A 24,327-nucleotide genomic window follows, 5' to 3' on the forward strand; every position below is an offset into this window, starting at 1 on the left:
TTGAATTACCTGACTTGTTTATCGTTGTTTTCGCCCGGCCCGGTTAGTCGGTGGCACCTAAGATCTTGCGGAGCTATACAGACTTCTTGAACGGACGAAGCAGGCCCATGCCTGTCAAACCTGACCTTGACTTCTGTGCCGGTGTGAGATTTGGAAAGAGAAGAGTGAATACTCTTAAATAACTATATTTTATTTGCTGATTGGGCAAGTCCGATACTTGGGATCAGGACACCGACCGTTATGTTTATGTCACGTGATCGAGTGGAGGCATTCTCGATTTTCGTATGCGGACACTTCTTGGGACGTCGAAACAAACATCTTTACATTTCATCTCATATGATAGTTCAAAATGGCCCCAAAACGCAAGTGGCAGGAAGGTCAGGAAGATGCTCTGCCTACTATTGTAAGGGCTAAGCCGGGAACGAAGGCCTTTGCATCAGGGAAGTCGGTCAAAGATGCCCTCGCGACTGGCTCCCCTCAAGGTATGTTGGCCATTGCCAGGTGATATCAAGCTAACATCTGTACAGCCTTTGTTTCTTTCAGACAGCAGATTGTAACTCCATATTCCGAATTACCCCTTTCCATCAACCACCCAACTGTGATTATCCTGCAACATTACCTCGACATCTCCCCAGCTTGCGATGAGATCTTTCGAGCATGGCAAGTCGGAGAGCAGGTGAATAAAATCTATTCATTATAAAGACGGCTACTGATTATTGTTCAGACAAAGAGCGAGCAGCAAGTTCATGCCGCTGTGGAACTGCTTTCTGAGATTATTCAAGTGTTGACACCCGTGCCTTTCTTCCGTTCAATTGTGATTGGTCTTGTCAACAAAGTCATCTCTCCTTCTGAACCCTATCACGACCATGTAAGTGATTTCAAGGACAAGTGGGCCATTATTGACACAGAACTTAGATCAACCATCTCATCCAATCTGGCAAACGAGACGATGTCTATCACGGTCTTCTTTTGTCGGCCGTATCTATGTCTGTTGACCCACCTTCCACGTCTTCGATGTCGGGTAGACTCGGTATGAAGTTTTGGAACACCCTTGTAGAAGGAGGCTCCGTTAGAGGATTTGGGAAGCAGATGGGTATGAGAAGACGAAACAAAGAGGGGATGGTTGGATATGGCGACCGAGATCCACTTGACAAACCAGATATTCGTCACCTCATCCTCCGGATCATCCTCCCTCTTTTCCCTTCGCCTTCATTCCAGCCTCATGCTAAAATCATTCTCCCTCCATTATATTCCAACCTTGCCACTGATCCTCCTATAACTGTCCTCCGCATCTTGACAGCCCTCTGGGCAGCAATCTCTTCCCCTTCATTTGGATTAAACCGACGAGTTAGTTTGGTTCTTTTCCAAGAAAGAAGCATTGAAGCCCTTTGGGGTCAATTGGGAAGAGATGATGTAGAAGGCAAAAGTGGTAAAAAAGTCGGCGAGTTGGTGCGCGCTTTCCTCGAAGGTATCACCGCTACCCCAGGAAAAGGTGTATGTTTCCCTGATGAAGGATGGTACCCTCGTCGAATGGATGACTCCAAGGAAGGTGATAATAAGGTCGGAGATGGAGGAGATACTTGGAGAAAAGGTTTACATAACAGAATTCTAGGGAACGTAGTGCGAAAGGTGGGAAATAAGGTGGTTGATGATGAAGGAATTGTGGGCGAATGGATGATTGAAGTATTCAGGGCTTGTCCTGAGCTTGTCTCTGGGTATGAAATTGCTTTATCCCATTGATGCTTACTGCTGACCATGAACAGATATTGGGCACACTCTGCACTGTCTCTCGAACCTCGTCTCAACGTTCGATGGATGGCGACCATGTCTTACGTTGGTCGTATCATCTCCCTTCCCATCCCTCCCCTTCAGACTTTCCGACAACCCGCTCCTGCAGGTACCGACCCCTCCTTTTCCCCATTTCGAACTGCACCCCCTCAGGCGTCAACGATCGTCGAAAGTGTCTTACCTGCACCCTTCACGAAATCTCACTTGATGAAAGGTCTTCAACATACCGAAGGGATAGTCCAACATATGACTGCTGTCACCCTCTCTCGTGCCCTTGCGAAACTCGGCCAAGTCCAAGAACTCTTTTCGTTCATTGAATCAGAGCTCTACCCTAACGGGCAACCTGATAACCCATGGGCAAGGAGGCAGAGAGAGCTCGAAATGGAAGTAAGAAAACGTTTACCAGAGCTGGCAGTCATTGTTGCATTTGCGCAAAAGTCTGCCCAACTTGCGCCTGCAGAGCCGGATCCTGATAGCGAAGAAGATCGAGCTCTTGTTACAAAGTCCGCAATGCTCACTGAGCTGGCTCTTCGAATATTTTCTTTGTGCAACAGAACTCTTCCCTCGATGGCTTCTGAGCTCAAGTTTGATGTCGGTCGTCTCCTCGTCTCGTCTTCGAGTGCAAAACAGGAGAAGAAGGAGAAACAGCAGGCGAGAGAAGGAAGTGTTATTGGAGATGACGTGCAAAGTGTAAAATCCACTGGTACTGTGGGCAGTAAGGGGACTATCGGTATGCGAGGAGGTTTCGGTCAATCAAGAGGAGAGGTGGAAGGCTTTGAAGCTCTTAGTCAAGTCCATGTGCTTGAGTTGCTAGGGGAGGTTAGAGATTGGAATTGGAGCAATAAAGCTGGTATGTGCTTGAACGGAAATTGTTGGGAAGTTCGCTGATAAGTACATAAGCGGGATCTCAATACACTTACCTCTACCACATTCTCCTTCTTCACCTCTCCACTCCCCAATCGGTAACCTACTCCAAAACAACTGCTCTTCTCTCCCACCTTTTACTACCCACCCTCTTATTCGAACACGACCCTGAGGAGCTCCCCATTTGGCTGGATGCGATGCCTAAGAAGGTCAGAGAAGCTGGACCTATGCTGTTCGCTCAGCAGATTCAGCTTTTGGCTTTCTTGGATGACTGTTTCAGGAGATGTTTGAAGACGCCTTACCGATACATTGAAGACACCCTCGCTCTCTCCCCTTCTTCAACCCCTGATCTTCAGAGCAATTCTAAGGAGATGGTTAGCCCTCTCATGATGACCATTCTTGAGCAGCTCTCTGCAAAGCTTATGGGTCAGCTCATTTCCACGGAAGCTGCCTGCATCATTGTCAACTATCTCCGTCGAGTAGTCCTAGGTTTGGTGGGCAAGCAACGAGAATTGAGTTGGTTGTTGGCTGTGTTGAACAGGTTAGAGGAATGTGTGAAGAAGGCGAAGGAGGCTGGGCAAGAGAGGAAAGGCTTGGAGGAATGCGTTCAAGTGATAAAAGGCGATTTCGATGTGATCAGGGGCAAATCCGAACCTACCGACGGTAAGCTACTTCCTCTTCCGTTAGAAAATGTCTGCTAATCAACGTCGATTGTAGAGCAAGATCCTTCTCTTCCTCAACTTCTTGACCACCGTGAATGGTCGTCGTCTTCCTTCGAGTACCAAGCACTTTTCATCGGTCGACCGTCAACATTGTCATCCTTAATTTTTCTTATTGAAAGAAAAGATGCTTCCATCCTCCTTCATGTCAATTTTCTCATTCATCTCAACATTCTTCAGCCATCGTCTACTTCTGCTATCAAAAACCAGGATAGTACCCAGGCCGTACTGACTCTCTTCGCCAAGTCTCTGGAGAACTTGGAAGGTGCAAGCAAGTGGCAAGATCAGATCAAGAGGAATGTGTTTGGTGACCTTGGTTCAAGAAAGTTACTCTTTAGCGAAGATGGTCACAAGTTTAGAGATAGTGAGTTCATGCTTGTACGGTAAGGCAGAGCACAAGACTGACATAGTTGTCAGGCCTGAACACTCTGATCAGACACTTGATCTTTGGAAAGTCGACGGATGAGGAGATCGCTCAAGGGTTTGTCGATGGTTGTGTGGAATTGCTCGACAATGACAAGGAAGGGAAGAAAGTAGATCAAGTATGTTGCGCTTGATGGATGTCTTTTGTTATGTGCTGACCAATTTCGCAGAATCTCAGCCTATTAGCTCCCTGGGTCCGATTTCTTACGTCTTCTCAAGCATCTCAAATATCCCAAATCCTCTTCCGCTACAAGAACCCTGTCCTTTTTTCTCATGCTTTTCTGCTCTCGGATATCATCACATCAACCAAGTCACCTGCATTTGCCGTTGAGCATTTGGGCAAACTGGGAGAGTTGGGAGTCGTGGGGGCAGTAATCAGACTCGTCGACGACGCCGTAAAGGATAGGAAGTCTAGTGAAGAGCTGACTAGCCTCAAAATCAAGCGCGAGACAATCCAACTGCTTCTCAATCTTGCTAGCAACGACTCCATCTCTTTACTGGTCAGATTGATCCAGGCAAATTCTTCTGCGGCCGAGGTGACATCCTCTGCCTTGCAAGAAGACCAAGCTTTAACAAATGACAGAAGGTTATTGCCGGTGGTTAAGGCTCTTTTTGTTCTAGGACTTGATGTCGGAAAGGCCAGTACCATTGGTGGTGTCGCTTTGGAGACGATTGCTTCCGAACAGGACGAAAAGGTCCAGGGCGCAGCAATCGAAGTATTGGTCCGTTTGGCTGAATCTGCATCCAACGAGATCGTTGAGATCCTCTCTACGGTTCAGTTGTCCTCTTTCAACTCCACTTTCATGCGATTCATGGAACGCCTTGCTCGCATATGCGGAACGAAAATCGAGCTGCTGGAAAGTATTTGTCATCTGATTGGTTTGGGATTGCAGTATGCTGTCAGACTCTGTTCTAATCTGAAAGACATGAATGAAGAAAGTGCCGCAGCTTTGAAGAGTCTCGGTGTGTTTAATCGTCCTTATACTCGGCCGAAGCTAATGTTTGATAATAGAACAATCAATCGAAGTTGTTGACCAAGACCGACTCCAGTTGCAAGTTGCGTTGGTCGAACCTGTCATCACTGCTGTTATTCAAGACAGGCTAGAAATTGCTGAAGCTGTAGGTCTAGCCACGCTTCTTGCTGTCCGTGTCGAATTAAAAGTAAGTTCTGTCCTTTGCGCGGCTGTTGAATCAGTGCTGATCTTTTTGATAGGCAAGTTTCCTTCGACAACAACTCCAAGCCATCTACGCTTCCACCACCTACACTCGCTGCACGAACAGCTCTTGCCCGCCCCATATTCGTCTCCACTTTATTCGTCTCCTTCATAGACTTTTTGCCTCATCGACCTATGTGTCTTGTCAGCCTCCATTTATCGAACCTCTGATTTTACTGTACCGCGGCACGACTTCTGAAGTGGATAGGCGAGTGTTGCACATGCTGCAATTGTTCGAAGGCTATAGGAAAATTTCGATTGCTAGCGTTATGAGGTATTGGAACGCGAGTGGAGTACTTGGTATCGGAGGCAAGTCCTTGGATGCCTTGACAAGTTTGGACCCTCAAAAGACGTTTGCAACCTGTCAATCATACCCTCTTCATCGAAAGCTCCGTGGATGGGGCAAGATCGCAACTGACCCCGAGGAAGGCGAGGAATTGTATGATCCTGTTTTCGTCATGGGACTCTTCATTGCTTCTATGCATGAAGGCATGAGAGGTTTGGACTGGGTCGAAGTATTGAGGAGCAACGTTCTAGGTTTGACTGTTTGCGGACTGTCATCTAGGGACAGAGAAGTGAGAAATGTAGCTTCGTATGCTTTGGCCAAAACAATGAGTCTCATTGAGGTGAGTGCATCCTGTATAAGGAAGCAAGGAGTTGTTAACGAAGTTCATAGACCACTGGTTTTTTTGAACGAGCGCAACTCATATACACCCTTCGACTTCTTCGACATGCTCTTCCTACGTCAACATCTCGTCTACCAGTACTCTCTACACTCTTTTTCGCTTACGCCCTTCGCTCCCTTGCGAACCCTTCTCATTTCTTTTATCCTCTGTCTTCTCGTTTCCTATTACAAAGATCTGTCTTCGACAGCGAAGACACCCCATTGCTTTATGGAATGCTTTACGCCAACGGAGAAGGGTGGAAGAGGGAAAGAAGTTGGATGGTTAGATTCTTGAAGGAGGGTGTCAGAAGTGAAGCAGTAAGTGCAGATGTATCCTGTGAAATATCGACTGACGTTGCGCTATAGGATTGGAGAGTCATCAGAAGAAGAAAAGTATGGTCGTTGATGGCTACGTTGTTCATTGAATCACTTGATCCTGTTTTCCGTCGGTCAATTCTGCAGGTGTGTTGCATTTCCGGTGCCACGAAGCAGGCATTGACTTCTTTTTAGACCATGTCGAGTATCCTTCTCATCCCTGCTGCCGCCTCATCGCTCGTCCTGCGTGACGGTCTCTTTGTTTGGTTGGACATGCAGTGGACCACCATCTCCGCATACCACGCTTCACTTCCTATATCCTCCAAGTCCGGCGTTAGAGGCCAACGTGCGCAAGCTTGGGAGCAGGAGGAGAAGAATTTGCTGCTGGAAATCGCAGAAAGGGCGTGCAAGGCCATTGCATCGGCTGAAAAGGAGCGAGTAAAAGGGGGTAAGGATCTGAGAGGCTGGACGAAGCAGTTGGAGGCATTCTTGACAACTGTCTTAAGTGGTAAGCTGCTTTTCGGTTATACAAAAAGGGCAGAACTGATAATCTCTTAGACGCAGACGGCGAGAAACTGGAGGTTGCATCAAAAATTCTTTACAGTGTATCCCAAATTCCTGTCGATACCACCACTACTGAACTTTTGCCGCTCTTTGTGGACAGGCTGTCCTCAACCGGACCTGTGGCATCGGCGCTCCCGAACATTATCTCCTGCCTCTTCGCTGCCGGCTTGAATGTCAAGCCAACTGATGTTCGTGAGAAAGATGATCTGGCGAAGGCGCTGGGCGAGGTGAGATGGCGCGTCGAACAGGGTGACGCGGGTAATTATTTGAAAGGTTGGGTTCGAAGAGAGAGACAGTTGACAGAACGAATGAATTAATGTGCAAGAGGAGGTATCACAATTGATAGAAATCTTGTCATGTATTTGCATATCTGTACCTCAGAATCGTTTCCATATCACATCGTTTTCACGACGTCATAATTAAGACAAAAGTGCGCCTCCAACCACTTTTTGCCAGATGATATGTCCTTTTAACGCCAAAAGCCGGAGATTCCACAGTTTTCGTCTGATGAGCCATACGAGGTAAACTTCTTGCCCTGGGGCTTGGGGCTATTTTTACCGATTATCAGAAACTTTCGTTCTTATTTATGACTCCACTGGATCTCGATTTCTCATCTCTCTTCAAACCCTCTACTCAACTTGCTTTCTCACTGCTTTTCTCCGCTTTTCACATATAAGCCTTGTATTGCCACCATGCATGGCAGACCCCTTTGAATCTCATTTGTGCAGTTACGTCTCATTTATTTTCACTACCTACACCATGAACGTACGCGAGACGAGATCATCGTCAGCTTCCCCACCACCAATGATCCAATCACCGATCACTCAAAATGAACCACGCCAAGATACCGTCGATTCTGCGACAGAAACTGCGAATGAGGGCCAATACAAACGAGTTGAATCTGAGCAGACGCTGTGCGATAAGTTGGGGACAGTTTCACCGAAAACCGAAAAGTTCTTTTCGTACCATCAGAAATCTTCAGGAGATACGAGAGAGCATAGGATCGAGGAGGATACTGGCCCACAGTTTTTGGGTGCGTATGAGCAGGAGCAGCCGTCGACCCCAGAGCATGACAGGCAGGCATCTTCGGACATCTTGCACTGTCAACTGTCTCGGCCTCAAGGGGACGATATCGAATTGGGTCCTGAGCCGGAAAGAGAGGCTGTTCAATGGATCGAAGGCCAATCCCCATTTGTCAGATTCTGCTTCATCACATGTTGCTGCACTACCCAATTGATTGTCCAGGGACAGCTGGGAATGGTTATGATTCCTCTTCATTATATTGGTGACTATCTAGGGACGACTAACAATGGCCAGTTGAATTGGATGGTTGCGAGTTATGGGTAGGTCCCCTCATGAGCATAGCGTGGGACTGCTAACATTGGATAGGTTGACTATCGGAATGTTCCTTGTTGCTTCTGGTAGGCTAGGTGACTTATAGTGAGTACAACGATTGATCACGGGCAAGCCGCTCACACTTCACAGTGGTCCGAAACTCATATGGGTGCTTGGCTTCATTGTCCTGATGTCCGCCAACATTGGCACGGGCTTCTGCAAGAGTCCCATCCCATTTGATATCTGCCGAGCTCTGACAGGTGTTGGCTCTGCCATGTGCTGTGAGTTTTATCTTCCTGGCAACATGGCATTCAGTGAATAACTTTTGGACAAAGTACCCAATGCCCTCGCAATCCTGGGGAGGACCTACCCTCCTGGCAAAGTTCGCAACGTTACTTTCGCTATCCTCGGTGCACTTGCACCTGCAGGGTGGTGTATATCCGGCGGTGTGGCTTCTCTCTTTGCACAATTTGTCGACGTGCGGTGGATATGGTGGTTTGTGTGAGTCATCTTCCAAGAGATAGAATTCTGTTCTCTGAAACAACTCCGACAAGTGCGATATTCATAGCCGCTTTCCTCGCCATCGGGCTGTACATTCTTCCTCCTGACCAAAACCTTCCCCCTCGGTCTGAACGTCATTTTGACATACCCGGTGCGGTACTCCTGGCGCTTGCCCTGGGGTTATTTAACTTTTGTTGGAATCAAGCTTCGGTGGTCGGCTGGGAAACTGTGTATGTGTATGTCTTGCTGATTGTATCAATCGTCACTTTTATCGCGTTCTTTTTATGGGAGAGGCGTATAGGGAGAAAAGCCCTGGTTCCGCTTGAGATTCTGACCAGGAAGAATCTGTTGGTATATCTCTCATTATGGCTGGGCTGGATGAGCTTTGGTACTTTTCTGCTGTATACTACTTTGTTGTAAGTACGACATTACTTTGGCCTTTATGATATCGAACTAAAGCTTTGTAGCATCCATGACATCCGGGGCTATACCCTACCCTTGACAATGACGGCCCAAACAACCCCGTTTGTCTTTGGGGGTGTAACAGCGGCTTTGTCCGTACCTTTCCTCATCCATCGCCTGCCCGGGCATGTCATCTTTTTTATCGCTATGTGTGCGTTCATGATCGGTAATATCCTCGCTGCGACAGCTCCTGTGGACGGTACCTATTGGGGAAATACGTTCTTCAGTATCCTTATAGGAGTATTTGGCCCTGGTATGTCATTTTTGTCCCGGTGACAGTCGCATGCATTGACGATAATGGGTAGATTTAAGCTTCGCGACTGGTCAGTTGATCGTCAGTAACTCGGTAGACGTTGAATTTCAAGGGATCGCAGCAGGCCTAGTCAGTATGATTACCAACTACTCGTATGTCGCTCTCGCAATTTATTTTGATGCGATGTTTATCTTCAATAGTAATTCGATAGGACTTGGATTGACTGGGACTGTTGAACGCTATGTTCGTGGTCCCGAAAACCTTTCCCAATCAGATTTATTGTATGGCTATCGAGTATCATTCTATTTTGGGACAGCATTGGCGGCGATGGCTGTTATTGTTGTCGGGCTTTTTGTTAGGATGCCTACTGAAGGCAAGCGTTTAGATGATGAGAGAAAGAAGGCGGAGCACTGATAGATGGATTCTTGGCCGCCCGTGATAGATACTGTAAATAAAGATTACAAATATATGATATGTACGTATCGATAGGTCTCTGGATAGATTATTAAACCCGAAGTGACTTCTCATTTCATTTCGTTTCGAATTTATGTTTTTTTCTGGCTGTCTTTTTTGTGTGGCATGATTATTAGTGTTTATCAAGGGTGTAATTAAGCCTATTGGACGTATTTTGTTACCATCAAACACCGCTCAAAACCAGTATAGGTGCATGCGGAAGGCGTTCATTGGCCCATGCGTGCGCTTGTGGCGAAACGAAACCCGAGGTGCTCACAACCCGTAAAATATGCAATTATGGCTGTCTCACCCAACAATTAGTTGATATAGGTTGTGAACAGGTTAGACGTCGAGCTATGGCTATGAGAGAAGCATAATGTTTAGTGATAAAGAGACATGCGAAGACGAAGAAGCGAATTCCATGTATCAGAAATTCATGATCTGAGCGAGGCTATGACGACAGATATATAAGCTATTGTTATCGATAAGACAAGCAACTGGTAGGCATTCGTAGTCGTTGCTAATCTACTTCGTTCAGTCACTTGACCGTGTCGTTTGCACACTGATCATGAAGATTAGAGAATGCCCAGCAGCATATACATCCATTGAACATATGCATTCATTGAACATATGCCATATTTCCACCCCGAAGGAGGCTAAATAGAGCGAGACTCCCGCCGGAACCTTTCGTTATGTCAAATTTCTAGTTTGTGCACAAAGGTAGAAGTCGGAGACCGACCGCCGAGTTGAACGCAAGCTACAAGAGCGGAATTCCCCATTCGGGAATTTTATAGCATAATTAACACTAATAAAGTAGTCATAGATAATGCTTCGGGCTTCGGCCAACTCTCGAAAAAAATAAGCCGGGGCGACTGACCAAGCCACGGCAGGAACACTTCCACAGTATAAAGCAACATCCATGGCTCCAGTTTATCCTTCATCACCATCTTGCCGCTTGAAAATCTATTCTCAATGGCGCTCTCAGAGCATTCTGCAATGGTATCCCCAACCACTACAATCAGCGTAGACGGTGACCGCGAAAAGAGGTTTAGTGTGGAAGAAGATCCATTACCAACCGCCAGTGCCGCCATTCCTTCGTCCGCCGTGGCTAATACACCGGACGATCAATCAAGTGTCCAAGGAACTGGAGGCCAGACTCCTCCAAAGGGCCATTCTGGTTTTACTGCTCCATTAGAGATCCCTAAATGGAGGTTTATGGCTATCTTTGGAAGTCTTATGATTTCCGTCTTTTTGTTTGCATTAGGTAGGTGTGGCTCAATGTCTTTCGATTCGACAAATTTATTGACACCATTGCAGACCAACTTATCGTCGCTACTGCCATTCCCAAAATTACTGCCGAGTTCAATTCTCTTACCCAACTGTCATGGCTCACCTCTGGGTTCTTGTAAGCGTTTTACTTTCTTACTAAACATTCAAACTAACGTTCCACAGCCTCACACTCTTATCATTCAACCTGCTCTATTCCCAACTGATGAACATTTTTCCCTCTAAGCATGTCATCGTCTTTGCTGTCTTTATCTTCGAAATGGGTTCATTGGCCTGTGGTGTCGCTCCCAATATGAACGTTTTGATTTTTGGTCGAGCTTTGGCAGGTGCCGGTGCGGCTGGTATCTTTAGTGGCGGTATGGTCATCATCGCTGAATTGACGCCTTTGCATTCGAGGGCGCAGTATTTTGCTCTGTTCGGTGTCTGGTGAGTATTGCTTGTATTTCCAGTGATTATCGTGCTCATGCTTTTTTTTTAGTTTTGCCATCGCTTCAGTCATTGGTCCTCTTATCGGCGGTGCCTTTTCAGACCATGTCAGCTGGCGATGGTGTTTCTATATCAACCTGCCTCTCGGTGGTGTCGCCATCGGCTGTCTCCTCTTCTTCCAGCCCAGCAAACCCCCCCTTGGTCGTGAAAGTTCTTACAAGGGCTACTCCAAAGCCATGCTCAAGCAATTGCTCATGTGTGACTGGGTTGGTGTCGTCCTTTCCATGGCTTGGGCTGTTTGCTTCATCCTTGCTACTCAATGGGGTGGCGTCACGCGGAGCTGGGATTCCGCGTCTGTTATCGTTACTTTGGTGTTTGCTGGTGTCCTCCCCATCGCCTTCTGTGTCTACGAGTATTTCATCAAGGAGAGCATCTCCTATTTCAGGATCAGGTTGTTTAAGCGAAGGACTGTTGCGTGAGCCACCTTTCACCTCCGTTGGGATAAGTGACTAATCGACTGTCGTAGTGGTGCGGCCATTGTCTCCTTTTGTGTCTTCGGTATCTTCATGATCCTCGTCTATTACCTCTCGTGAGTAATTTTCTTCTTTATTGCGACCTCATTAACAATCCTTAGTCTCACTTTCCAAGCCGTTCATGGAACTTCTGCCACTTCTGCCGGTGTCAAGCTTCTCCCTCTCATTCTCGTCCAAGTCTTTATCCTTATCCTTACTTCGCGAATTATCCCTAGAATCGGCCGATTCAAGCCCGTTATTTGCGTTGGTCCTGTCTTCCTCGCGATCGCTTCCGGTCTTTTCTATAGTACCGACTATTCTACTCCTATCGCCAACTTATATGGCTACCAGGTTATCCTTGCAGTTGGTATTGGATGTTGCTTGCAGAATGTCATGGTTGCTGTTCAACACGATCTGAAGAAGGAGCCTTGGTTGATTTCTCTCGGTACCGGTTTGGTCGTGTTCAGTGAGTCATCCTTATACTTCTTCATACTTTCCATCATTAACATCCTTTCTAAGCTGGCTTCGCCGGCCGAATTGTTGCCCTCTCCATGTCCGGTAGCGTATTCGAAAACATGATCCAGCGCCACCTCAAATCCATGGTTCCCGGTATAAGCGAAGAAATCATTTCCGCCGTCGTCAACGATGCCACCGCCGTCTGGACTTCTGTTCCCGAAGATCTCCGTGAGCCCGTGTTGAGAGCATACACCAAGACCCTCTCCCAAGTGTTCATCATCGGATTGCCCTTGTCTATCATCGCGCTTGTCGGTGCGCTCGTGATGAAGAACGATAAGATGGCGACAAAAGAAGAGGAGGAAAAGGATATTGCCGATGCAAGGGCTGCTCAGCAGGCAAAGAAGGATGAAGAAGCAGGGGTGAACGGTGTGAATGAACGGAGTGAGGAAGGGGCAAGAGGCAGTGCAGAGGATGAAGAAGGCAGGGCCTAAGAATTTTGCACTATACCACTTTGGGCATTCGCTGTTTTTTTTTATTCGTATATATACAAGATTTATAATAAATTTTTTATTGTGATAGGTTCGGAAATTCTTTTGCTATCGATGTTTTGAGCTGCAGCTGCTGGTATAGATGGAATATTCTGTGAGGTTCACGCCGTTGTTGTAAGTAGTTCCAGAATCATCGTTTTCGAATCGATATGATATCATGATTTTTTGCCGCTCTTACGAAGACCGATCACTGCACTCGAACTTCGTTCATAAGTTATGAATCCCGACGCTTTGATCTATTATTGTGCCAGTTTCCTATCTCCTCCTACTTATAACGGCTTCGGCAGCTTGAGAAGCAGCTATCAGTGTCCATTAACATAATCCGACAAAAAGACTCCTTTCCCCGGTATACACAACATAATGGCAAGCTCTTCGGATTACCTTGGCTACGCCTACGCCTCTCTCTTGACCATCGGCGGCGTAATGGGTGGGATTCGAAAGGGTTCCGTGATCTCTGCCGTGTACGTCTCTGGACCCTGATTTCGATGAAGCTGCTCCGCATATTGCAACGAAGCGCTTATTGGTTTACGTATCACAGTGCTGGTGTCGGGTCCGGAATAGCAGCTGCCTACGGTGCTAACGTACGTGGTACTTTTCGCTTGTAACAATAAGATGAGGGGTAACAGCCGGCTGATCGTTGGCGATTGATTCTGTAGAGAGTATCCAAGGACCCACTCGACGTTATTCCGTCCCTCAGTACGTTCTTTTGCCGTCTGCTACTACAGTATAAGTGCAAAGGACAAATACTAAAAATAGTGGGCTAACACCACGATTTGGAACAGGTGTTTCCGCCGTACTCTTAACATTGATGTCGTGGAGGTTGTACAAGACGAGAAAGTTTATGCCTGCCGGTCTTGGTGAGCGGTTACCCTTCTCTTCCTCTCTCTACCCTTGTTGTTGATGATCCCAGATGTTGATGATTGATGGTTCTGTTAGTGGTGACTCTTTCATTACTCATGACCGTTCGATATGCTCTCCTTTTGGCTTAGCGGGAGCTCAAGATCGTGAAAAGTCAATCAATATCTTTGTAATGCTACGATATGATGCGTAAACCTTCATTTCAGAATTGCAAGTTGCCCCCTTCTCTTCACCCGAACAACTTTTGCAGCTTCACGTCGCGACCGCATAGACTTGGACGCAAATCAAGATACATCATAAAAGCAAAGCAATCGTCCATGAGAATATACAACTTAGCTATCCACTTTATAAACCCTCTTCCACCATCTCCTCCGTCTGGTGACCCTCCTCAAACCCAGTCCGGGCATATCTTTCTCCTTCCCTGTTTGCATCGATTGCACCAATTGTCCTGGGATAGACGCAGAGTTCGCTGGCAGGTCAGGCTCGGTGTAAGGTGTTGGGGAAGGATTTTGCCAAGAGTCATCAGTGTATAGCCAGCCCTCTATATCGCGCATCATTAGCGATAGGATTGGGACATGGAAAATATAATTGTAGAGTGGCTCACCCTCGTCAACACCATTCTCACTCCATAAACCATTGACGTCCACTTTCCAATCTTCTGGTAACCACTCCCACCCATCTTTGAGCGCCAACACTTTTGCTTCGACTTCACTCTCATCATCCCCGTTAGGCAGACCTGTGTCATCCACGCTTTTCCACAGACACTCCTCACCCTCTGCCACATCAGAGATCTTGATCCATGCTCGTCGGTCCCCTTGTCGGAGGAACCGAGCAGACCAGCTCGTCGTTGGGATCGGGCCGGTAAATGATGAGGAGGATGAAGCCAGTTTCGGATCGAGTCTCTCGTTTTCCCATACATATACTTGTGAGATCTTGTGGCCGCTGTATTTGTCGGGGAGCTTGTCGGTGAGGATCCATTTTTCGAGCACTGATTTAGTTTTGCGGATTGACGGATGTCGAGGGAGGGAGAGGAGCCAAGGGGTTAAGTTGGGATGGAAGCCGAGAGGCGGAAGGAGACCGAGTGGGAGGATGACGTATGGGATAAGCCAAGATGGAACGAGAGGGAGGAATAATGTGGGAGGGAGGAGAAGTAGGATGATGTGAGTATGGGTGAGCGGGAAGCATGTTGGGGACGAAGTGTTGGGGGATTGCAGGTTGCTCAATATGGGAGCGAGATAGTCATATGCATCAGACCTATGAGCCTGTCAGCAGTATTTCGCATTGTTGCCTCGAGGGACTTACACCAAACCCATAAGATTTTGGATAGCCTGAATGTTCATGAAATAATCCACTCCGCTCTCGGCCTCTTTAGGTGGCACAACCGGCACGCCCACCGTCTCGCCCGATTCGTCTCTTGTAGTAGTCGCCGTATAGGACCTATCCGGACTCGAATCGCCAGTGCTGGACTCAGGGTGCACCCGAGCAGTAGCTAGAGGTGGTGGTGATATTATCCCGATGAGAGATGGTACTGGATGGGTGCGTTCGTGGATGTGTAAAAGGAGGACGATGAGAGCGAGAGAAGGCAATAAAAGCAGTACCCGAGGTTGGAAGCCTGCTTAATGTCAGCTATGGCCATAGACTGTCAAGACGTACAGATGAACACCCATGTCAACATCCATCCCCATGTCCACACCGGTTTCCTCCAGTAAAGCACCTCTTCTATCCGGTCCTGAAGCCAGAATACCGGTCCAACCTATAATAGGATTGAGTATAGCTCTATATGCGACTGATCAGACCCACCCTTGTCACGAAACGCCGAAAGTTGTTGCTCAGTAACGGTACAGTCAGCCCTTCTCTCTGCGTCGTGAGCTGTCTCGGTCCACCTCCGTCGATACCTCTTGCACCTCCAGACGGCAGTTTTGGCAGGTTGGGAGGCAACAAAGATGATAGCAGCATGTCGGACACGTTGGTGGATAAGGACGGGAGCGACATCCCTAGCGTTGAGCCTGTTGGCTTTCCTCGAGGTGCCGACGAGGGCGGAAATGGAAGGTGAGGTTTGGCATTGCTAATGGTTGCAGAAGCGGAGATGTTGGTAGCGGAAGGTGAGGGGATGTGGATGGCACTCGGCGGGAGGCTCAAGGCGATGTATGAAGGGACCGACATTGTGCTGATATGGTGTCAAAGAAAGTCGAAATGGTCGTTTTCGTCATCTCCAAAGCGGTCGTGGCCATCCGCCGAACCGCCGTCGTCATCACTGATGGTCTCGCGACCGATTTTTTTGTTTCAACAAAAACACATAGTGAATCCTGTCAACAGCACCATGGCCATGCCTCTCCCAGCCAGTCATACCAAGCACCTCGAACTCCTCTTCCACCCTCTCCCACAAGATCCCTCGGTCATATTGCCTCTCAAACAGATTTCCTCGTCAGGCAGCACTAGCATCGGAACAACGGGAACAACACTTTGGCTCTCGGCCCAAGTCCTCTCCTCTTACCTCTCTTCATTGCCCTCATCCATGCCGGAAAAGGCCCTCAGAGTGATAGAGCTAGGTGCGGGTATAGGGTATACATCCCTTGTCCTGGCGTCCCTGGGATATCAGGTGACTTCAACAGATATCGAGCCCGTTTTCTCGTCTGTTTTAGCACCCAACCTCGAAACTGGGAAGGATCGGCTCGTTCGATCGAGATTACCTTGCAACGTTTATGCGAGAAAACTGGACTGGACGGATATTAGCCGATTACAGCAGGGCGAAAAGAGTGTAAAAGAGCTGGAATGGGTGGCGGAAGGATGGGATATGGTGGTCATGACAGATACATTCTATGCTCCACAAATCCTCGAACCTCTGTGGGACACTCTCATCTATCTATCCTCCAATTCTAAATCACCACCTTCGCCACCAAAAGAGGAAAAAGAGAAAGAAAAACGTCCACCTATATATATCGCCCTCGAAGCCCGAGACCCAGTGTTCATCTCCCGCGCACTGGAAATCGGTCGCCAAAAAGGTTTCGAGCTCAAGAAAATTGCCGTTAGAAGAGTAGCGCGAGATGTAGAACGGTGGGGGTGGAGTAGGGAAGATTGGGAGGGAATTGATGTATGGAAGGGACGATGGAAAGGATAGTCAGGTAAGTATGCAGCGTATTGCGGTGTTTCCCTTGTTGTCTGTTGAAACCATGGTGACATGAAGAACTATGCCAGGCTCTGGCGGAATTTACCTCCAAAAGGGGTTATTCAATATTTACAGATCACAATGTTTTACATCGCAAATAATAACCACAGTGGATGACGACAGTTGTCCTCAAGCTACGATAAGTACAATTTAACCATTCACTCACGCTACAAGACTCATTCGCAACTGTCTCTCGCGCTTCCTTTCAACGCATATAACTTTCTACCATGCATTAGGCCTCATCGATTTATTGCATGTGCTGCCCACGTGTGCATGATGGGTCCATCATCTTCCGTCAATTGAGCTGCCCATGGGTGCAGAATAGAATCATCTTCTGTAACCGTCGCCGTTGGCATACTTATCCTCGAGGCGGGTGCGTCCAGAATTGGCCGGTGAGAGGGTCCGTTTTCAGGATCTACTTGATGATAGGGATCAACCACCAGGACTCGGGTGGGGTAGGGCGCAGGTACAGGGGTGAGGTGTGTGGAAAGCGAGAGCTGGGATAGGAGCGAAAGGGAAGAACAGGAAGAGCAGTGGGGTTGGGAAGAGCATGATAAAATGTATTTGTTTTATGTGTGGGTTGTAGGATGTGGTCTGGATAATGACAAGGAGTAGGGAAAGGAATAAAATGGGTTAATAGGATGGGAAACAAGATGAAGGAATAAGTAGTTTTCTTGCCCCCTCTTTGGATTCTTGAATGAGACATTCGTTAGGATTTCGGTCCAGTTTAGTATATCGATCCTTTAAGCATTTGAACAGGAAAGGAACGAGAAAATAGAAATTTGCCAGGAAAAATGCGAAGTTGCTTCTTAAAAGAAAGGTTCAAAAGTTTGAGTCAAGATGAAAGATTTGTCGATCACGGCCTTATACTCTCCTTCAGAATCAGGTCAAACAATTCTTATATTTATTTTGGTGGACAGTGACAATGACTGTGTAGCAAGAGAGCGACCGCAGTGATGACTTTGGTACAGCCTTTAGTTACTTTTGACTTTACGAATTGCGAAAATAACAATGATTGATATACATGACCCAAAAACCTGTGGATGCACTCTAATTTAATCTAATCATCCTCCTCCTCATCGTCATCCTCCAAAAGGTCATCATCACTTCCACTATCCAATTCAGGGATTCCCTCATCTTCGTCATCCACCTCCATCTTCTCCACATGGGTTGTCTGCTTTACGACAGTTTCATTTGTTTTGGAATTGGTGGTCGCCGAAGCTAAGTTGGAGGTGAAGGAGATGAAGGAGCTCGAGGGGATTGTAGAGGTAGTTTGTTCGGGTTGGGATGGGATAGGAGCGACGACTGGTGCTGTTGCTGTTACAGGTGCGGACGTGGAATCGGGAACGAAAGCTGCGGAAGGGGCAGGTGCGACTGATGGAGCGGCAACGGGGGCAGCGATAGGCACCAGAGGAGCCGAAGCGGCTAAAGGCATAGATGAGGGTACTTCTCTAGTTGCTGGAAGGGCAAAGGAAGCAAAGCCTGTCGTGGAAGTAACCTGCGTAGGAGGAGGTCGCACGGCCTCTTCTTCCTCTTCCTTCTCAACCTCAATATCCTCGTCATCAATCCCTAATCTTGCTAATTTCCTTTCCTTCTTCTCTTCGTCGCCTTCCTTGGTGAAGAAATGTAATTCTCGCAAAGCAGGTTGAGCCCGAAGCATGGGAGGGAGTTTGGGGTGAATAATCTTATCGATTGACGATTGAGATTTGTGGCTCTAGAGTTTCAAATTTTCAATTATCAGTTGGTTCTCAAATCATTCAATGCGGCAATGCTTACAAGAACGGAAATGATGACGCTTTCATATCCCTTGCTCCATCCTTCGCCGACGCTCAACACGCTCTCCAATACCTTCTGCACAGCTTCCAAGGTCTCCGATTTGGCGTTGATCGAAGGGAAAACGGATGAAAATAATGAGGGAAGGGCCAAGTAGAGAGAGAGATGAAGTCGAATAGAAAGAGTCAACAAGGAAGGGGAGATGAGAGGGGTAGTATGCAATATAGGTGAAACTGTATTCCATCAGCGACTATATATATACAAAAAAATAGGACTCACGCTTCAGAGCTTGCAGGATAACCTTGACTTCCCCTGCACCCAAGCTCTGCCTCCCCTTTCCTTCCAAATCACCCACTAACCCATCTTCAGCATTCCTTGCCCTCTTCTTTCCCCGTTTACCACCACCGCTTTCGTTCTGACTTGCGGCAGCCGAAGCAGAGACGTCCTTGCGCTCTAGCAAAGGTGAAAAAGTGGAGATGCAGAAACGTAAGAGACGTGTTGGGTAATCGGTGGGGACCAGGGATGGGGGAAAGAGGGTTAAGAGGAGGGTGTGGAATTTGAGTAGCTGGGTTCGGCATTCTCTGAACGCGTTTGTTAGTGAAGAGTATACGTGGTTATGCTATATCTACGTACGACATGCTGCTTGGAATACGCTCGAGAAGCCAGACAGAGTGGTCGAGGATGTTTGAAAGATGAGGGAAGAGGTGGTCTTCAACACTGATCATCAAGTCAGCATATACCACTTTTGACTATAAAAATGCTTACGCCAAAGCAATGCCACCCAAAAGCTGCATCCCGATAGACCATATTCTTGGCAGGGATGCAACAAGAAGAGCATGATGCTGCGGGGAAATGTAGGAGACAGTAGGAGTATCTAGAGTCAAGCTTAAGAACCTCAATCCAGCGCTCACAATTCCCGCAACAGGCACATGAACAGGTCGATTGGTGGGGAACCTCAGCATCTCCAAAACCGCCTCGGTCAAACCCTCAAGCCAATCCAAAGCGACAGGGACTCGCTGTAAAGGATCAATAGGAAGCTCTGGAGTGTTAGGAGATGGTGGAGGGTTGACTGCAACTGGATCGGCCTCCCAAGCATCAGCTGTGATCCCAGCTGCTGCCTTGCCGATTCCACCCAAAAGATCCTTCACATCGGCGGTCCAAGACGCGGGGCTTTGAGCTTTACCGGCGGTAACATGGCAGCAAGCCAGGAGCTTGGCACTCGCAGTGCGGATCTCAGCAGGTATCGAAGGGTTTGGTAATGTAGGAGTTGGGATCATAAGAAGGAGGGCCAAAAGAATGGGTTTAAGAGTTGCGGTGGATGGCCGGAAGTTGGCAGGGGAATGAAGAAGGAGAGATTGATAAGAGTCGAGGATATCAAGCTATACTTTGATTAGCGAGATGATGCTATAATCTTGACTCGATGACTTACCATAACGTCCCAATCTGGTTGCGGTTCAGCCAAACATCTCTGCAAAAGCCTTCCGAGAGAGACGGACAGCTTGCCCATGATAGGATGCACATTTTGACGCTCGAACGAAGGGAAATGAGAAGATGTAAGAACAAGAGTGCTGAGGAGAGAGATATAAGGAGGGATCGAAGGTATAGGGGACGACGTTGACTGCCACACAATTAGTTGTGATCCATTCAAAAATGAATGCACCCACGGCAATCCACCCTAGACACCCACCGAGCCAACCTTTACCCCATCCGGCCAAAACCCAACCTTCTTCATCTTGATTTATCATCTCCTTTGCTACTATGCATGCAGCTCTTTTTTCTCTGCTGTCATCCTTGGCCAATAGAACAGTGTTAAGTCGACTGATTAACTTGTTGAGTTGCGACTGGGAGCTGATCGATGGGCGAGCGAGCGGCTTGTGAGATTCCAGAAGCGGTACGAATGACGGATGAGTGAACTGTAAAGAGGAAAGCAAAGGAATCACTTGGGTCTGCTCTGCCATGTTGGGCACTTGTTGAGAGACCGTCGGGTTGTGATGTTGGTACACAATCTCCAACGGTCTCAGCCAGAAATATGGCATTCTTCGAAATCTCGTCGAGAAAACATCCAGTCACGTGACTTAAAAAGATGATGATGTTGGAATTTGCGCAAAATGGAGAAACCAGGGGGACCGTGATTACGTAATTACTACAGTTGACTATAAAGATGCCTATATGTTCGGCGTTTTTGTTGGTTTAACGAATAAGCCTAATTTGGACTATACAGGGTGGGTTCGTGGGTGGTGTATCTAAATTGATCGGGCACAATCCGACACACCAGGAAAGCACGGCCGAACCACTCGTACTTATCCTTCTTACTGCCTTCCACACAGACCCATGCCCGGAGAACAACGAATGGCTAGGCGGTGACCTCGTTACGTTGACTTGGAAATAATCAATCGCCCAACCCAAAACATTCCATCCGGAAGCCCTACAGGAACTAGAAGTTGAACGGTTGATCAGTACGTAGCAATTAGCCAAATACTGCATAATTATCACATCCCCCAAATATGTACGACTCAATATCAATGGTTACTTTCACACCATTCTACCGGATTATAAAATGCTATAAATAGTCTATCACACAGGGTGGATAACTTGCAATCCGCCAGTTTGCTTTGGCACCCTCACAAACAATGCTACCACTATCCCCGCAATACCGGCCAACCCGGTAGCGAACCAGAAGGAAGCTCGATAACCTCTGAGCACGTCGTCTATCGTGTCTCCCGAGCCTCGAATATAGTATTCAAGAGTCCCCGTCAAACCTAGCCCAATGGCAATACTATCCGACGATCAGTGATGCTTTTCCAAAGGTGCAAGGCGAGAAGAAGGCAACGCACGAATAATTGGTGATCATGCTCACCACGCCCGCCGCTATGCCTTGAAACTCATGGCTTACCGAGTTACTGACGATCAATTGCCCCGTGCTGAAGCTCAAGTCTATAGTGAAACGAAACGGCGCTTAGCTTCAGATTTTGTCTAAGAAACAAAGCAAAGTCTCAGAATGAACATACCTGGTCCGAAAGTACCTATGATCAAACTCCAGAAAGTACCCTTCCAATATTCCCCGTTCGCAGTACTTGAAGAAGCCGTGGCTGCTATGATATTGCACGCAATGAATGCAAACATGGAGAGAAGAAAGATGAAATGGTTTGGAAGATGGCGGATGAGAAGAGGGACGATGAGGGCGGCAATTACTCCTAGCTTACGGTAAGCGTCTGAGTAATTCAATAGGAGGAGGAAATGACTTACCTGCTGGCAAGAGGGGCGCAAGTTGAAATGCCATAGTAAGAGGCTCGGTATATCCTCTGATACCATAGATACTAACACATCCTTGATTTCAGCCACCTTCAGTGTTTATTTCGAAATCACTCACAAGAACATGGTATAAAGCAAGAAAGTACCGTAGCTCATCCACCCAAGCCACAGACTCAAATACACCAATAAACTTTGCTTGCTCAACACTTCCATCGGGATCAGCGCTCCTTTGCCAACTCTTCTTTCCCACCAGACAAAGATACCCCCAAAGATCAAAGAAACCCCAAGCATGGCAGGGATGTAGGCCGCAGACCATGAGACGAGCGGTGCTTGGTTCCAGACGAAATTGAAGAGACCTAATGTGAGAGAGAGGAGAATAGCACCGACGGTGTCAAAGTGGGGTTTGGACACGGATGGACAGAGAGAGTCAGGTGGTAAGACATAGAAACCGACACCAAGGAACAAGGCAGTGAGTATAGCCGTGAACCACCAGACCCATTTGATATGCGCAAACTGTGCAAAAAGTCCACCTAACACGCCGCCAATCCAGAACCCAACTGGCGCAAGAGCACCGAGGATAGAGAATACCATATTGCGCGTTTGCCCTGGTGGATAGGTGCGACCTAGAATGGCGAGAGCGTTCGGTACTATTCATATGGTAAGCACCGACCTAAGCTAGGAAGTTAGTAACAGGACTTACAAGCCAGAGCAGAGCCTATTCCTGCCACTGCGCGAGCAATGTCGAATCCTATTGCAGTTGTCGCGAACCCGCTTCCGATATTGCAGACAATCATGAAGGTACATCCCACAGCCCATATCAGTCGAGGGCCATAGATGTCTCCCAGACGGCCGGCCATGACCAGAAACATTCCCACCGTTAAACTCGTATACCTCGTCAGCAAAAAATCAGATGAAGAATGGAAGGAAGGACGTACCCATAACTAGCAGCCATCCAGCTCATCTCCCCGCTATTGTTAGCCTTCCCTAACCATTCCGCGGTCGCATGAAGCGGCATCATGACCATACCCAGCTGTGCTTGGACGATGAGCTGAGTAGCACAAGTAGTGAGAAGGAAGACCAATCTGAAGAATGAAGAGCGAGATTGGAGATAACTTTGGCTTGACGTGAGGGGGGGTAAAGACGCATTGCCAGAAGAAGAAAAGTTAGGGATTGTCGAGGCATTGAGACCACCCAGTTTCTCATTTTGATCACCATCCCTTGCATTATGAGCAGGACCTGGACTACTGTCATTCGCACTCTCAGGCCAAGGGCTATCATAGTACAGGTGAGGTAGATCTGACCTCTTGTTAGGACCCTTGCCAGAGGAGTAAGGGATGTAGTCCTCTTGTGGCTCAACGAAAACAGAATTGGGGACCTCGCGAGTCAGACCAACATTACCTTGCACTTCGCCACTTTCCTCAGACTCGCGCTCATTAACCTGGGAACAGAAGAACTCGACACTGTTGACATTCTTGAGCTTGTCGCGAGACAATGTGTATGGCTCATAGAGAGTGGCACCAGACCAGGCATGTGGAAGTGGACGATATTCATCCTCACCTTCTTCCAGCACGGGTTGATTGGAAGGAGAAGAAGGGGAATGATCGTGTATCTGGTTAGTGTGATGAGTCGACATGTCTAATTCGGAGCTTCGAAATCTGGCGTCTCTTCTATCTAGACTGGATCACAAAAGAGAGAAGAAAAGTATTTTTCTTGCCCTGTTCTGAAGGGCTTATATAGCATTTTTGATACGCTTTCAGCCGTTCATCCGTTTGTCTATACGAATTACACGCGTTATCGTGAATATGCTTCAGCCCTTTTTGCATCGCCCATCAGCCACTCTTTTGCGAGCAGCTGGCAGCTGGGCTGTGCATATCCAGTTTCAAATTCCACTCAACGGCTGACTTCTTCGTTCTTTTTCTTTGGACGATTGAATAAGTCTGGACATTGAAAGTGGAGGGTGGAAATTTCGTTGATTGTCAGCGGATAGATAACAAATAATAAAGCCGTTGGGTTGATCTGATAATCTCCAGATCTGTTGATATTGCAGCAAACAACGTAGATTACTGCATGCTACGAATGATTGCACATACTTTACTACATTAAAGAGTAATTTATGATACTGGTGTCACCAGTACAAACATAACGTCGTATGGCTTTTACTACGGTTTTAGACTCAGACAGCAACCAAAAGAGAAAACGTCAAGAACGGCGCGAGTGATGACGACACTGTCTTTCGCTGATGAGACATCATCCACCACTTGACAATCGACTTTCAAGGATTATCAATCACCAAAAAAGTATACTACTACGCTAAAAGATCAGCAGCTTCTTATCCGGATTCCGGCGTGTCGATTCTTATTTCAGATTCCGAAACGAAGATGTTTATTAAGACACTTGTGCGTGTACCTGCATTTATGCAGTGCGCGGCCGAAGTAACTAACTATGGTAAAGTTGAACTATAATAATCGATTCTTTTTTAGCCTCTTATTAGTAC

The 24,327-nt window shown here is 47.4% G+C and overlaps 8 protein-coding genes across 8 annotated transcripts; 5 read left to right on the plus strand and 3 right to left on the minus strand.

The window, feature by feature from the left end:
• Positions 1–349: 349 nt before the first annotated feature.
• Positions 350–6,868, plus strand: CNBD5780 (hypothetical protein; the record flags this gene model as incomplete). Its single annotated transcript, XM_770531.1, has 15 exons — positions 350–482; positions 528–676; positions 725–868; positions 916–1,715; positions 1,764–2,638; positions 2,689–3,315; positions 3,370–3,735; positions 3,789–3,913; positions 3,965–4,757; positions 4,807–4,955; positions 5,008–5,634; positions 5,685–5,990; positions 6,039–6,134; positions 6,183–6,495; positions 6,546–6,868. The coding sequence occupies 15 exons, from the start codon at positions 350–352 to the stop codon at positions 6,866–6,868; spliced, it is 5,826 nt and encodes a 1,941-aa protein (XP_775624.1).
• A 487-nt stretch (positions 6,869–7,355) lies between these two features.
• Positions 7,356–9,516, plus strand: CNBD5790 (hypothetical protein; the record flags this gene model as incomplete). The annotated part of the gene is made up of 8 exons (XM_770532.1): positions 7,356–7,894; positions 7,941–7,991; positions 8,037–8,167; positions 8,222–8,381; positions 8,441–8,803; positions 8,855–9,102; positions 9,155–9,254; positions 9,303–9,516. The coding sequence occupies 8 exons, from the start codon at positions 7,356–7,358 to the stop codon at positions 9,514–9,516; spliced, it is 1,806 nt and encodes a 601-aa protein (XP_775625.1).
• Positions 9,517–10,527: 1,011 nt separating this feature from the next.
• CNBD5800 (hypothetical protein) lies at positions 10,528–12,727 on the plus strand (the record flags this gene model as incomplete). The annotated part of the gene is made up of 7 exons (XM_770533.1): positions 10,528–10,819; positions 10,873–10,960; positions 11,008–11,268; positions 11,321–11,743; positions 11,795–11,857; positions 11,903–12,246; positions 12,300–12,727. 7 exons carry the CDS (start codon positions 10,528–10,530, stop codon positions 12,725–12,727), a joined length of 1,899 nt encoding a protein of 632 aa, XP_775626.1.
• Positions 12,728–13,144: 417 nt separating this feature from the next.
• On the plus strand, positions 13,145–13,773 carry CNBD5810 (hypothetical protein; the record flags this gene model as incomplete). The annotated part of the gene is made up of 5 exons (XM_770534.1): positions 13,145–13,245; positions 13,323–13,365; positions 13,441–13,480; positions 13,567–13,641; positions 13,721–13,773. 5 exons carry the CDS (start codon positions 13,145–13,147, stop codon positions 13,771–13,773), a joined length of 312 nt encoding a protein of 103 aa, XP_775627.1.
• A 201-nt stretch (positions 13,774–13,974) lies between these two features.
• Positions 13,975–15,634, minus strand: CNBD5820 (hypothetical protein; the record flags this gene model as incomplete). The annotated part of the gene is made up of 5 exons (XM_770535.1): positions 13,975–14,183; positions 14,247–14,896; positions 14,945–15,254; positions 15,296–15,395; positions 15,443–15,634. 5 exons carry the CDS (start codon positions 15,632–15,634, stop codon positions 13,975–13,977), a joined length of 1,461 nt encoding a protein of 486 aa, XP_775628.1.
• A 265-nt stretch (positions 15,635–15,899) lies between these two features.
• Positions 15,900–16,760, plus strand: CNBD5830 (hypothetical protein; the record flags this gene model as incomplete). Its single annotated transcript, XM_770536.1, has 1 exon — positions 15,900–16,760. The coding sequence occupies one exon, from the start codon at positions 15,900–15,902 to the stop codon at positions 16,758–16,760; it is 861 nt and encodes a 286-aa protein (XP_775629.1).
• Positions 16,761–17,868: 1,108 nt separating this feature from the next.
• Positions 17,869–20,326, minus strand: CNBD5840 (hypothetical protein; the record flags this gene model as incomplete). Its single annotated transcript, XM_770537.1, has 8 exons — positions 17,869–18,522; positions 18,585–18,814; positions 18,861–19,162; positions 19,215–19,298; positions 19,347–19,423; positions 19,493–19,960; positions 20,011–20,199; positions 20,246–20,326. 8 exons carry the CDS (start codon positions 20,324–20,326, stop codon positions 17,869–17,871), a joined length of 2,085 nt encoding a protein of 694 aa, XP_775630.1.
• Positions 20,327–21,155: 829 nt separating this feature from the next.
• Positions 21,156–23,466, minus strand: CNBD5850 (hypothetical protein; the record flags this gene model as incomplete). The annotated part of the gene is made up of 7 exons (XM_770538.1): positions 21,156–21,357; positions 21,416–21,515; positions 21,590–21,775; positions 21,828–21,898; positions 21,952–22,480; positions 22,534–22,715; positions 22,769–23,466. 7 exons carry the CDS (start codon positions 23,464–23,466, stop codon positions 21,156–21,158), a joined length of 1,968 nt encoding a protein of 655 aa, XP_775631.1.
• Positions 23,467–24,327: the final 861 nt, after the last annotated feature.

Source organism: Cryptococcus neoformans, chromosome 4, assembly GCF_000149385.1.
Source record: "Cryptococcus neoformans var. neoformans B-3501A chromosome 4, whole genome shotgun sequence".
Classification (NCBI taxonomy): domain Eukaryota; kingdom Fungi; phylum Basidiomycota; class Tremellomycetes; order Tremellales; family Cryptococcaceae; genus Cryptococcus; species Cryptococcus deneoformans.